Raw genomic sequence first — 14,849 nt, 5'->3', positions numbered from 1 at the left:
ACTTGGGATACAACAATATCCAATCAGCCAAGTCGGAAAGTCTGGCCACCCAATCCACTTAGTCACCTACAAGCATCACACGCTTGGGACTTGGGTTCTTTACCTAGTATGTGAGACAACCATTCCATGTTTGATCCAATCAGTCTGCAGAGTACCACTGACTGACTGACTGAGTTTGGTTTTACGCTGCTTTTAGCAATATTCCAGCAATATCACGGCGGGGGACACCAGAATGGGCTACACTCATTGTACCCATGTGGGGATTCGAACCCGGGTCTTCGGCGTGACGAGCCAACGCTTTAACCACTAGACTACCCCACCGCCCCTGCAGAGTACCAGGCAAGGTATACAAGAACTATTTGAGTTCAAACTCCTGACCTTCTGTTCCCCAGATGGACACTCTACCCAGGAGACCAGCGGGTGTCAGAGAACACATTCGATTGACAACATTTAACACAGACAAGAAGACACCATTTCATTAGGCACTGGTTTTATTATGATATTATCAATATATATATATACAAGACAGTATGTTCAATACAAGGACTATGTGTTAGACAGTTGAACATATTCTGTAACAAGTTTATTATATTAGACTATATCTTATTGTTTACACAGGAATATTAGGAAAACAATTTGATATGGGGCTACATACCAGGAGTGATTAGAAAGGAAACACTGTTTATACTGAGAGATTGAGGTGATAAGCCACTTTTAGCAATATCCACCAATATCTGACCAGGGGATACCAGAAATGGGCTTCACACATTGTACCCATGTGGGGAATTGAACCTGGGCCTTCGGTGTGACGAGCAAACGCTTTAACTGCTGGGCTACTCCACTGCCCCTAAATGTTTTAGAAATAGGTACTTGTCTGAAGAAATGACTGTCACTGTGTTATAATCCACAAAAATTTAAAGTGGTTGTCAAGAAAAAAATTACCATTTGTCCTTGTTTAGGACAAGTGGAGTTCGCAAATTTCAAAACCTGTTTATGACATGACATACAGGGTTGTTACAAGTCACATCTTATAATTCAGGAGAAAATAAGTCTGGAGTGTAGTGATAGGAGGTGTAACAGGATGTTTTATGAGCGTCACTGTATGTTTTACCCAAGACTAATGTCAGCTTTACAGTGTTAGCCTGCAGAAAGCCATATGGATACCCCACGCAGACACTATAAGGACTCCAAGTCCATCCGTCCTTGTACAACTTATATTTCAACATCCTTTGGTATTACAGCAACAGAAAGGAAACACAGACCTTCCGCTCTCCTGGGTGCCATTCACAAAGTGATCCTTGTGCTGAGATGATTGTAACTCCCACACTTAAGCATAGTCTTACGACAGAGCAATACGAACACTTTGTGAAACAGTTCCCCTGGTGGACCACAGGCCTGGCAAGATTAATGTCAGACACTGGCTAGGAGTGTGTAAACATTATGAAACATTTGGAATTTTAAACGTCTTGTTGATACGACATAAAATGGAGTCAGTGTTCTTCATCAGAACCTTCTCACTCAGAATATTTCAATATTCATGACAAGAAACAGAAATGCTTGGTTTGGACTATAAGGCTAAGGTAAGTAGATAAATTGAAATGTATTATTTTAAAGTTATCAAAGTGAAATGAATAAAGTCTACACGTCTCTGATCAGATTATATCTGGTGTTATTACAAAAGGATGGGATAAACCCAAGAAGTCAGCTATATCAGACCGACCAATGAAGAAATCAAGCATGAGTCATATTGGATAAGTACAGTTATAACCCGACCCTCAAGATCAACAGATTTTAACAGTTATACTATGATAAATATATCATAAAATAAACAAGTAAGCATTAAAAAGCACCCTGAACAATGTTAAATTCTGCCCTCAAGGAATGGATGTCCTCCACCATCTTTAAGTATATTTCTTGTCACATTTGCATACCCATTTCATCATTTTAAAAATTGAAGGAGGACTCTTTGTTTTTTTTTTCTTGGACTAGGAACATACAAATAGTTTGGAAATAATAGAAACACAATTAAATCTGAACCCTAACAATGCAGCCAGTTTAATATTTCGGCAACAGAGACAAATACTTTGCTTCACGAAAGCAATCAAAGGACAGTGTCATACAAAGATATCAGCTTGCATCTGTCTTACATATTATTTAACAATACCAGGCCATGTTTCTTCGATCACGCCCCCTAAAGCTTAATATGTGCAAGCTTTGTTATAAACATATATGTATCCTTTACACTGCAGTAAAAATAAAACTTGTTTTCCCCTTGAGAAAAGGAGCATTTGGAAGCTTATATGTGTGTGAAAGTATTGTGCAATTACATTGAAATGATTTTGTTAACAAAATAGAGGATCTTTCTCAAGTACGGGTATTGTGGTTGGTGTTAAGAAAGTTATTTACATTTAACGTTTTACATACACGTTTTAACACAATCACCAGAAATGTACACATATCAACATTGGTCTGATCACTTTCATGTACATGTTTGTTCAACAAAACTAATGCATAGATTCAGTGTGAGAAAAAAGATTAAATGAAGAAAATCAACAATTAAAAATAAGCTTTTAATCTCTCTCGGCATAGGAGAGACATGATAAAGGCTGAAATGAACAATAAAAATTGGAGGAAAATAATCAATAGTCACAAAGACTCCAAAGAAGATGAATAGACAACTGCAATTTATCTTATACTGAGCTAACCAAAATCTTGTTGAGAGCCGTATATGTGAGTTATAACAGCAAGAAAACTTGATTTTTTTTGTCAAGAAACCTTGTAACGCATCTATCGTAAAAATGTTTTTGTTCTAAGACACATCCAGAGGACCAGTGTTAACCTTAGTTTGTAGCTTGTCCTGCTCAAAGACAGAAACAGGGCTCGATTTAAGAGATGTTAACTTACTTGCACTGGGTGCAACCTAAGATAAAAACCTACTTGCACAAGCCCATTCCAGTTGCACTGCTTTTATTGGAATATGTAATGAAAGAAATATGCTATTGAATTATTTAGATGTTTTATTCAGAGGTTTACCCACTCAAAATTGACTTGCACCTGGTGCAAGTTAGACTAATAACAAGGTTGCATTTTGTAATATTAGGTTGCACCAGTGCAAGTATCAAAGCACTAAATCGAGCCCTGAGAAAGGTTTATAGTGTTCACAGTTTCTGTCAGTTTAATCAGTTCTAAGTTTAGGCAAAATGGAAGCATTGACAACTGATTCAAAATAAGAGCCTTCAACTGCTAATAGTCAACGAAGACTACCATCATCAAATTTACAATGTTCCTCAGCCCAATTTAGTAGCCTCGGGCTAGCAGACCAGCATGAATTTTGAAGGCTGGGTACATGACAATTACAGTTGGGATCTATTCCTATGTAGGTGACACCCAATTTACAATGGTAAGGTACACAAATTGCATCAAAACAGGTCAGGATTCAAACCTGAATTTCTGGAATGGCAGTTGAGTGCATGAACCAGTGAGCCCACCTTCACTAAATAATCCCATCAAATGTCAAGCAAACTATTTCCTATTTCCTTAGAGTAAATATATCATAGATTTTAAAACAAACCTATTTCGAAATTATATAAATTTATACTACTCAAAAACAATATCAAAGAACACCCAATCATATCAAATTGCAATACTTACAGCTGATGGTTTAACTTTAGTCAAATGACAAAATAGGTGTTCTTTAACATTTGGTTCTTTGTATATATTGTATATTAGTAGGAAAACCTTAACAGAAAATTAAATGCTGGTTAAAAAACATGAGATATCACCAAAATGTTTGTCTGTCTGCCCACAAAAGCAAAGTCTAATAGTTCTCTGAGAGGGTGGAGAGCTCAAGGATAAGAGCTCAGTTGTAACCATGGAAACAGAGCACTTTTCATGTCCAACCTATGCAGAACCTCAATCATACAATGATGTGTATATTATTATCACTATGATTGGAATAATGGCTTAAACAAAATCTTCCTTAATTGGCCTTGAAGGTTCTACCCCTGAAAAAGAAAGAAAAACCTTTGTTAGACCATCAGTTGAAACATTGCACTAACATCACCAGTATCTAATGGAAGGAAGCATAGTATCCGGCGTATGTTCCAGATTTGACATTAGTGTGCGTGAATTGGTTTTAGAGCCCCTTTAACACAAATTCCAGTATGTCAGCCCTGGGCTGGAGGAGGTGAGGTGAAATTGGGTTTAACGTCGTGCTTGAGAATATTTCACTCATATGACGACGTGAATGCGTGTGTATGTGTATGTGCGGCTGCTTGTACTAGCCCAGACTTAAGCTGGTTTTATAGAGCCAGCTCACTGAGATACCATGCCGCAGTGAAGCATGAATACCCCACTCAGACATAGTATACTGACTCCGAGCTGACCAGTCCTTGTACCCATTAATGCCGAGCACCAGGCAGGGACCAACAAGTACCATATTTTAATGTCTTTTGGTATGATGCGGTCGGGGATCGAACCCGCGACCTTCCGCTCTCTGGGCGGACGCTCTAACCACTACACCATGGAGGCGGTCCCTGGGCTGGAGGAAAGCTGAATGAGATGCATGTCTTAGGATGTTTCCTTTGGTAAAACCTGTGAGCATGTATGGTGCTGGAAACTTTGAACAGACAGTCATGAGTCCTTGGCCTAGCCTGGAGACAAATTCTACAGTGAGGTTTCACATTAAGATGAAAAACTGAGTAAAATTCAAGGTAGATTGCTTCATTCTTGCAAGCCTAGGAAAGGTATTATTTTAATAAATAAACTTAACACCTGTGAAGTTGTAACCATGATAACAGTTTACATACGTTATTGTCCTCTTTTCCTTCTCCTTGTTCTCTGGCCGAGCTCGGTTCAATACCTTCAGGAAGTCTGTCGTCTTGGCTCGCATCCTCTGATGGATGTATGCCTGAAGGTCAAGGTCAGATATATGTATTCAAGGGAGGTAAAAAGGGGACTTCAGGGCTCAGTTTCACAAAGCTCTCGTAGCTATGACCATCATAGGTCAATGTTACAGTATAGGAGGTAGGAATGCTACGAGGAAAGTTACGAGAGCTGAGGCTTACGAGAGCTTTGTGCAATGGGGCCCAGGGCTATGCACAATGCCTTCAAGAAATCAGCAAGTTAGGTTTTCAAACTGAATTTTGCAATATTCCAACAACATCATGGCAGGAGACACCAGAAATGGGCGTCACACATTGTATGTGTTCTGAAGACATTTTGGCTTTTCATTAAAACTGCTCGCTCAAACACACCCAGTGCAAACTGGTCCTGACACTTGAATACACCCGGCCCCGATTTCTCGAAACAAACTTAAGTCTTAATTTCGACTTAAGTTAGAGTTTTTCTTAAATTTGAGAAAATGCATTTCCCAAAATGAACTAAAATCGATATCAAACTCAAACATAGTAGACGATTTGAGTTTGGTGGATAGATTACTTAAGTTGTTTGGACTTTTTTATTTAAAAAATGCAGTTGAGTTAAAAATTCAGCTGTTTCAAATTGTCCAACTCAGTTTGAAATTTGAGTAAAAACTTCAGTTTGTTTCGAGAAATCGGGGCCGGAGATGGGGATGAATGCATTCAAAATTGTTTAACGATACAAAGTTGTTTAAGGGTATTTAAGACGGTGGTAAACAATACGCCAGCCCATTCGTTCTTAGGCATTAGACTTGTAGGACTGATTTGGTTTTTTTAGGTGCAGGTTCATTTTGCTATTGTGGCGTTAGATTAGCGGCTTTTGAGCGTTACATTGTTGTACTTGTGTTAGAATGTTGTAATGTTTAAAAGTTAGACAATTAGCGGTATTTAGCGGTTTCATTCAAAGTTCATTTTCTTCATTTAGAATCACTTAAGACAATCATGTTTAGTTCATTGTAAATCATCCAGTTTTCTCACGTGTAATAGTTGTCACGTTTAGTTCCTTGTTTAGACCAAAGGTTATGTTTTAAATATACCTGATTAGCGTTCAGTTATATTTTTTAGATATTTCTGCACATGTTTATTCCACTGCGCAACAGTCTGACATGAGGAACAGAACCCGAGTTTTCTTCAGCGTGACGAGCAAATGCTTTAACCACCAGGCCGTACACAGTATATCAGCCATATGTTCTCCCTAAAGCACTCACCTTGGAACACTTGATATGATAGTGAAGGTAATCCCTAAGTGTGTGAATTAGGTTGATGGTGTTATCCCGTGCTTTCCTGTTGGTGTGGCGCGGAAACAGAACTGAAAAATACATGGAACTGAATCAGTGAACAGTGAAACTACGACAACAGTTAGCATCTACTCAAAATTTCATAGCATTGCCAATCCCAGAGGCCAAGAATCCCAATACATACAATTTTCAATGTCTCACTCTGAGTGTGAAGGCCTAAATAGCAGAGGGGATTCAACCCCCTTCAAAGTCACAAAATCTCTCCTTTATGGTGAGTTAGTAAGCTTGGTCTTACACCGCATTCAGCAATATTCCAGCAATCCCATGACAGAGGACTCCAGAAATGGCCTTCACACATTGTACCCATGTGGGGAATCGAACCCGGGTCTTCGGTGACATACGTGTCCTTTAACACTAGGCTACACAACCGCCCCTTTATTTACTGAGAAAGTGTAACCCCAAATAAACATATGTCTCTACAGATCTGAGGACATGAAGTTACAGGTCATGTCAGAATGTTCATGCTGCCACTCACCGAAAGTAATGTATCCTATATTGTTCCCGGTTCTAGCCTCAGTGTTCTCTAGTTCCTGAGGTGGCTCCTTGTGGCTGAACAACACTTGGGGGGCTTGCTGGTATTTTCTTCGGCCTTCCTTGAATTCCTAGAATATCATTTCAAGGTGAGGTGAAATTGGGTTTAACGTTGTGCTTGAGAATATTTGGCTCATATGACGAGGTGCATGCGTGTGTATGTGCGACTGCTTGTACTAGCCCAGACTTAAGCTGCTTTTATAGTGCCAACCCACTGAGATACCATGCTGCAGTGAAGCATAAATACCCCACTCAGACACATTATACTGACTCCGAGCCGACCAGTCCTTCTTGTACCCATTAATGCCGAGCGCCAGGCAGGGACCAACAAGTACCATATTTTAACGTCTTTTGGTATGACGCGGTCAAAGATCGAACCTGCGATTTTCTGCTCTCCGGGCAGACACTCTAACCACTGCACCATGGAGGCGGTCAATATCATTTCAAGACTAAGTATGAAGTGTATGCATGTAATTGATTGGTATGGTGCTGGCAAAACAAGAAACAGGTCGTGTTTAAGTTATAAGATACTGTCTTACCTGCATAAACACTTTTCCTATCACAATGTCATCGTCATCTTTGAAGATTGTACTGAAAATTACAGTTGTTCTATCTTTTTTAGCTTCTACGTACCTGTCAACAGAAATACATAACAATATTTATTCAACAGAGTGAGTGAGTGGGTTGGGTTTAATACCACTAAGAACTGTGTTCCAGTTAAATCACTGCAAGACAACTTGAGATGGGAGGATTGATTGAGTTTAGTTGAGTTTCAGCAATATTCCAGCTACACGGCGGACACGGAAGGAAAGTCACATCCCCAAAAATGTTTTCATATTTAAAATAGCACTCAGTAATATTACAGCACCATGAAATAGTTCAGACAATCCAGTGACTGACAGCGTGGGCATCAGTCCATGCTGTGGTTACAGTGACATGCATGTAACCATGTCAACATACCTAACAACATAAACCATTAGTCAAGTTTCCGTTCCCGTGCACACAACAAGCAAGGGTTGATTGGGACCAAGTCAGACCTCGATATCATAACCAAAGTTAAATGAGGAACCTAGATTCAATAACCCCAGGAGAAAGCACAAAATGAGTGAGTGAGTTTACGTCCCTCTTAGCAATATTCCAGTAACATCACGGCAGGGGGACACCAGAAATGGGCTTCACACATTGTACCCATGTGGGGAATCCAACCAGGGCCTTCGGCGTGAGGGGCGTACACTTTACCACTAGGCTACCCATCGCCCAAGGCAGTGTTTCCGCTGACTTAATTATTTATCGGACACTGTGTCAGGCGACCTAAAATTTTACCGGTCATGAATGAAATTTGTCGGTCGTATCTTATTGCCATACTGTAAGTACTCATTTTAAAGTTATTTTTAGCCTGGGTATTTCCGAAAGATAAGAATTTTTGCGACCACGAAAGCACAGCCAAGACTGTCATTTCGCTTACCCATGATTTTTTTATTTTAATACATGATTATTTACCGGACGCAGTGTCCGGCTGGGTTTCAATTTACCGGTCCCTAGCAAATTTTACCGGTGATTTTCAGGTATATACCGGAGAACGGAAACACTGCCAAGGAATAAAAGATCCGATCAATCTTGTATGTCATTAAACATAGCACTCACTAATATCACTGCATACATGAGGCAGTCTGTGTGTGAACCAGACAATATTGTGATTGACAAAATGTGCCTCAATCTACTCAAATGGGATATGCTGACATGCATGAACAAAGTAGCCAAGCCTGACCACCCAATCCCCTTAGTCACCTCTTATGACAGGCACGGGTTACCGAAGTTTGTTTGTTGTTTAACGCTGCATTCAGAAATATTCCATATTCCAATATGGCAGTAGTCTATAAATAATCAAATCTGGACCAGACAAACCCGTGAATAACATCACACGGCTCCAGATAAGGGCTGTATCGGCGTATGTAGGGACATAAAATAAGCACGATACGGTAGGAAATAATTTAGAAAACGTAGCAGATACGCACCACAGCAATGGTGTACGGTCTTAGAATCATTTACAGATGTATTTATCTGAAAACGTTATTCTTTATTGACCTGTTTACACAAGAGTAGCAATGTTGTGGTGTATATGAAACGAAACACAAGATTACTGATACTCCATTAAATTCGATTCAGTACTCTAAATGTACTCTTATTGTTTTCCAGTACTCCTATATAGAAAACATAAGGAGTGCGTACTTCTGATCATGAAAAATTATCCGGAGCCCTGCATCATGTACACCGACCTACGCAATTGGGATACGATGACGTGTCAACTAAGTCAGCCATCCTGACCACCGTATCTTGTTAGTTGCCTCTTATGACAAACAAGGCTTGACAGAGACCAATTCTAACCCTGATCTCGTAAACTAAACTCAAACTGTTAATATGACGAAGCACCTACATGGTTTCATCTTCCCTGTACTGGATGACAGCTCTCTTCTTGCTCTCCTTCCCTTGTTCCTGGAAGTCGAAGTATTTCTCAAACACTGACGCAAAGCAGTTCCGCTTCAGGAGGGCTGCCTTCTTCACCTGTTCTTCATGATCTGACGGAATGTTGTCTAGGTCAAACACGATTGACACGTTGTAGCCTGTCAAACATAACACATCATGGCTTACTAGATATGGTCAAGTTTCTTCAGGAGAATACGTCATTGTGGCCTATGAGCATCAACAAACTGAATTCATACGACACTTGTGTCTCAATGCCCACTAGGGATTGGTATTGCCGAGAATTTTTATATTGCGATATATTGCGATGCAAAAGCATGTATAGCGATATATATTGCAATATATTGCCTGAAGAATTTTTAAACAAAAAACTACTTATAATCGAGTTAATGCCCGAGTTTTAGAGCAAAAACACAGCAAAGTCACTATGCTTGATTAAGCTTTAATAACAACTTTTCATCATGATAAAATAGAAATGTGAATAATAATTGGCACAAATGAAACAAGGAAATCTCCGAAGATTTCAGTGTTATGAATGCAAGTCAAATATACAAAATGCGGGTTTTGATCAGTAATGCACCAATGCAATTATCGATGTCTGAACCGGAAATACCCGGTAAACCCAGTTATATTGTGCAGCCCTAATGCCAACAATGTAATATATTGATTTACAACCTCTGTAAGCAACGTATGCAATACAAGCTGTATTGGTGGTAAACTGTAGTTTATAAGTTAGTTATATAACAGTCAATCAGGGATGAGATTAGGAGATGTCCTCTCACCTTGAAATAAAAACATTGATGAGTTTAAAGAGTTTCTCATGTCATAAGTCATGATTTAAGGTTGAGTCACCTTCAAAAGTCTGGTTTCAGGATATGCCTCATATCCACACTATCAGGATATGGATCATATCCCAACCCTACCATATCCCATCACTCCAGTGATATGCCACGTACCTGCTTCTGCTGTGGTGAGATACGATCCATATACTCTCTTGATCAACTGGGGACAGAAACGACTACATTTAGGAAACGATGAAACCTGACCTATTCCTATTTGTCAATACTTGACGAAGACAAAAGAGGGAACAGGCCTTTTGCCCAAATGGAAAGGTCAAATTTTAATGTTGTGCAATTGTTTTTCATAATGGTTTGGCAATTACCATGATCATCAAACATGTTCAAAAGACTGATGAGACAAATTTTCTCTCTTACACTTGCAAGGTTCTTTGGTTCCGTTATGTTCAAGTGAGGAGTGACTTTAGTTTTATGCCGCACTCAGCAATATTCCAGCTATATAGCGGCGGTCTGTAAATAATCGAGTCTGGACCAGACCATCCAGTAATCAACAACATGAGCATCAATCTACACAATTGGGATCGATCACATGTGTCAACGAAGTCATCGATACTGACCACCCGATCCCGTTGGTCGCCTCTTACGACAAGCATGGGTTACTGATGGCCAATTCTAACCCGGACCTTCACGGGTCCAAAACTCACTGATAATTAAGCAGTAAAGCTAGGTTTTTCAAAATTCAAGAGAAAATCTATAAGTAAGTCAAGCTTATATAACTGTATTTGCTAGACATTGGTACAAGTGTTGAATATTAGGATGAACACTTTTATTTGTACAGAAAATACTTACTGTATCAGCTCCATGTTCCTGTAAATCCTTGTAGAATTTGAGGGAGATGCTGATCTGTAAATGACATGGAAATAAATAATGCCATTCTGAAATAATGCATGTACGGGTAAACATTCAACAAATGGGAAGCATTCAACATGCATAGGACACATTCAACCACACTGGAATCATATAACAAACAGGTAACATTCCACAGATGGGGAACATATAGAGGACACATCTAAAACACATGGGACACATTCAAGACACAGGTAACAGTCAACACCAAGGAGGAACATTCAACACCAAGGAGGAACATTCAACAGACATTCAACACACAGGGAGACATTCAACACACAGGACACATTCAACATACAGGCAAAACAATGTAAAGGCAAAACATTCACCCCACATGTCAAACATTCAAGCAAATCAACATGAAGGGTAATGGGATATTAATCTGTACAACATTAGAATAGAGTCCAAAATAAATTATTGATTCATGATATTGTTTATTGAAACTCCAGTAAACACTGAACTTTCCTTAACACAATCAGCAGTTTCCTATTGCAATGACATGGAGAATAAACTTGCTCACATGAGGAACAATGACAGGTTTTATTTCAAATATAGCTGTGACAGCAATCTTATCCTGTTTTATTTGTTTCGTTTTTTGGTTCAAATGTCACAAACATAAAAATACCAATGTGCATGAACATAACAAATTAACTGGTTAGCGTGATATTTTTCAAAACCTATCCACATCAAACTGAGACAACAACCAACCTACCATGATTTTCGACTTATCCCCATCAGGATTGGATATGTGGTACAACACTCCATCAAAATCTGGAAACAGTCAACAAACATTCATAAATACTTCTAGATGCATATCTGGGTATTGTTTAATTTTATATAAGCTAGTTGAGGTACTATTACAAATTTGTGGGTATGTAAACCAATATTAGGCATGTGAGCGGTTGTGTCAGTCACAGTATAGATGGTTGGACTGACTGAGTTTAGTTTTACGCCCCTTTTAGCAATATTCCAGCAATATCACGGCGGGGGACACCAGAAATGGGCTTAACACATCGTACCCATGTGGGGAATCGAACCCGGTCTGAAGGGATGGATAGCATACAAATTTAACGCTTTAACCACTAGGTTACCCCACCGCCCCATAGATGGTTGGAAGATATGCCTACGCATCCCTAAACACACAATCACATGATTCACATTTCAAGGTCAGCTTAAGATATCCAAGTTACGAAAAACTTAAACCCTATGGTGCATTACTTAAAGCAACCCAGTTGATACATGAGACACCTGCAAACGTCAGCAAAGAATCAGCAGTATAGATAAAACAATATCCCAGGAAAGGTTATTTGTAGTAAATATGCACAGTTATTATGACTTAACCATGTTAACATTTTTAGTCATTCTGTTGCCATCTAAAAATTTACGCCCATATTCGACAAATATATTTGCATATTTTGTTTATGCACAATCAAAGCATCTAAGCAGCATGGCCAAACCCACCAAATAAGGAGTTATAAAGACACATAAATCATGGAAACATACACACCTGCTACTGTTATGTCCACTCCATCAGGCTTTCCTCTGAAAAGACAACCACAATCAATTATTTTCATATCAGAGGAAAACAAATATGATAAAATAGACGTGTTGTGTCTGTCAATGCAACTGCAGTTGTTCACACAATTGTTTGCCGAGATAAGGGAATGTGGTGTTCTTAGCATTGCTTAGAACCTTTTATAAGATTTCATTTGACTTGTTCACCCATTGTGAAAAAGATGAATTCAAGTTAACAAATCCTATTTGAATCAGTTATACCACACATGATCAATAGCACAAATTCAAAGAGAACATTTCTACCAAAACATTTGTATCTACAACCACAAACTTGGTTGTTCTTTTCATTTGCAATATATATTATTGCAACACCTGAAGATCAGGGTCAGAATTGGTTTTCAGCAACCCATGCTTGTCTTAAGAGGTGACTGACGAGATCGCTGACTTGGTTGACACTTCATCGTATCCCAATCGCATAGATCGATGATCATGCTGTTGATCACTGGATTGTCTGGGCCAGACTCGATTATTTATAGACCATCTTCACACAGCTAGAATATTAATGAGTGTGGTGTTAAACAACAAACAAGATATTATAGCTGTAAAATAATGCATTAGTATTAGCTTTGCATACTAGGCCTAACAGAATCTGACTATGCTAGGCCTTTGCACTTGTGGCAAAAGTTGCAGACTGTGCTCAAGTTCGTGTTCTCAAGCTGGTAAACACAATAACACTAGCTGAACCATCTCTGTGCCTCGCAGGAAGTTGAGTCATAGGTAACACCCCAGTCTGTTAACTTCCATTAAACTAATGACAGGAGGCCGTACCCAATCCGACATGGGCCACTGCTCCAGAATGTTTACAACTCTGCTATTCGTGAAAGTTTTTGACACATTGGCTACAGAGTCCATTTGTTGGGTTTTCTTCGTCCAAATTACTGGGGCGTTATGACACGAATGATAAGCGGTGCACGAAATCCGTAAGGAAAATGTAACAGTTATGGGTGAAAATATGCGATATTAGGGAGACAGTGGTTCGCAAAGAAGCTTTAATTCAACGAAAGGAAGTGGGCTTGTGTGTAAACACACTTGAGGATAGAAACAACTTAATAAAGATCTTGTAAACTTTGAAAACCCTTGCCTTTAGCAATAATTGACATGCGGAAGTGGAATAAACGGGCACTGCCTCCAAACCTGGTCACGCCGGCTAAGACTTACGGGTGATTTTAAAGCATTGACAAACACTTACCCTTCTAAAACATTTCTGAATTTTGTTGTCAGAGTCTCTTCGACTATCCTATTGCTTATTTCGAGTAAAATCATCGCAATTAACGATGTTGGACTTCTTTCCACCCTCGCTCGTGCTCACCAAAGAGGAAGTGACAATAAAAGATGGCGGAGTATCGGCGATTTTGATTGGCTTGTTTCAAGTCACATGATCCATGAGAAACTCACCGCTAAAACTTTCCTTCTCACACATACACAGCTGATGTATTTCGTATATTTCGAAACTATAAAGTAATTAAAACGAGAAATTATAATATTAGATTTCAGGTTTATTTTAAAAGTAACAATACATCTGCTTGTCGCTGATGATATCATCTGAGTAATGCTTGTTAATCAATCAAATCGCGCGTGGGATATGTTGCAGTCAATGTGAAATGCAATGGGTCTTTTTTTGCCTTAGGATATTAATATATAAAACACCCAAAATATAGTTGTTAAATTGACTGACAAATCCGCACAACGCTGACATAAACGAATGAAAACAAAATGCAAATTGCGCAAATACAACCAACGAAAGATATGCATGATACCGGTATATGGTCTCTGCATATATTTATAGTTACCTTACTTTCGGGGAATTTATCCGTCAATATTCACACAAGGGGTTGGTTTGGGTTGTTGTTTTAAGCCGCACTCAGCAATATTCCAGCTATATGCGGCGGTCTGTAAATAATTGAGTCTGGACCAGATAATCCAGTGATCAGCATCATGAGCGTCGATCTACGCAGTTGGGATACCATGACATGTGTCAACTAAGTCAGCGAGCCTGACCATTCGATCCCATTAGTCACAACAAGCATCCGTGGGTTATTGAAGATCAGTTCTAATATTAACCCCAGGAACCACTGTCCTGCAGAGGTGCAGTGATAGAGTGACTGTCCGCCTGCGCTTGCAGTGATCGCGTGCTTGTTTTGGTGGTAAATGTACGTTCGGTGTTAAAAATCTAGTCACCATTTGTGAAAGACGAACAATATCATTTAAATATTAACATTACTCGGATGCAAAGGTTTTGATGTTTATTTATAGAAAGTTTTGAGTTGCTTTGTTAAACACGAAGAAAGCAATCAGCGAACATCTGCAGAACATACCTTTTCAAGTAGACAAATACTAAGTTT

General features: G+C 39.1%; 1 protein-coding gene across 1 annotated transcript; it reads right to left on the bottom strand.

The window, feature by feature from the left end:
- Positions 1 to 3,164: 3,164 nt before the first annotated feature.
- On the bottom strand, positions 3,165 to 13,844 carry LOC124260620 (actin-related protein 2/3 complex subunit 2-like). Its single transcript, XM_046694941.1, has 11 exons — positions 13,697 to 13,844; positions 12,440 to 12,474; positions 11,645 to 11,703; positions 10,876 to 10,929; positions 10,186 to 10,231; positions 9,183 to 9,369; positions 7,288 to 7,381; positions 6,693 to 6,819; positions 6,128 to 6,228; positions 4,809 to 4,909; positions 3,165 to 4,004 (listed from the first exon to the last, which is right to left on the bottom strand). Exons 1-11 carry the CDS (start codon positions 13,768 to 13,770, stop codon positions 3,980 to 3,982), a joined length of 903 nt encoding a protein of 300 aa, XP_046550897.1. The 5' UTR covers positions 13,771 to 13,844; the 3' UTR covers positions 3,165 to 3,979.
- Between the last annotated feature and the right edge of the window lie 1,005 nt (positions 13,845 to 14,849).

The sequence above is a fragment of the Haliotis rubra genome, unplaced genomic scaffold, assembly GCF_003918875.1.
Source record: "Haliotis rubra isolate DU_JTF1 unplaced genomic scaffold, ASM391887v1 Scf77, whole genome shotgun sequence".
NCBI classification, from domain to species: domain Eukaryota; kingdom Metazoa; phylum Mollusca; class Gastropoda; order Lepetellida; family Haliotidae; genus Haliotis; species Haliotis rubra.
The sequence above is the reverse complement of the archived record's forward strand: the minus strand, read 5'-3'. Positions and strand labels throughout refer to the sequence as shown.

Coding starts and splice junctions, on each gene's coding strand:
- LOC124260620 (XM_046694941.1), bottom strand. CDS start 13,770: ATGATTTTACTCGAAATAAGCAATAGGATAGTCGAAGAGACTCTGACA. Junction 11,704..12,439: donor AGTGGACATAACAGTAGCAG/GTGTGTATGTTT, acceptor GACTGTTTCCAG/ATTTTGATGGAGTGTTGTAC. Junction 10,930..11,644: donor GGGATAAGTCGAAAATCATG/GTAGGTTGGTTG, acceptor TGTCATTTACAG/ATCAGCATCTCCCTCAAATT.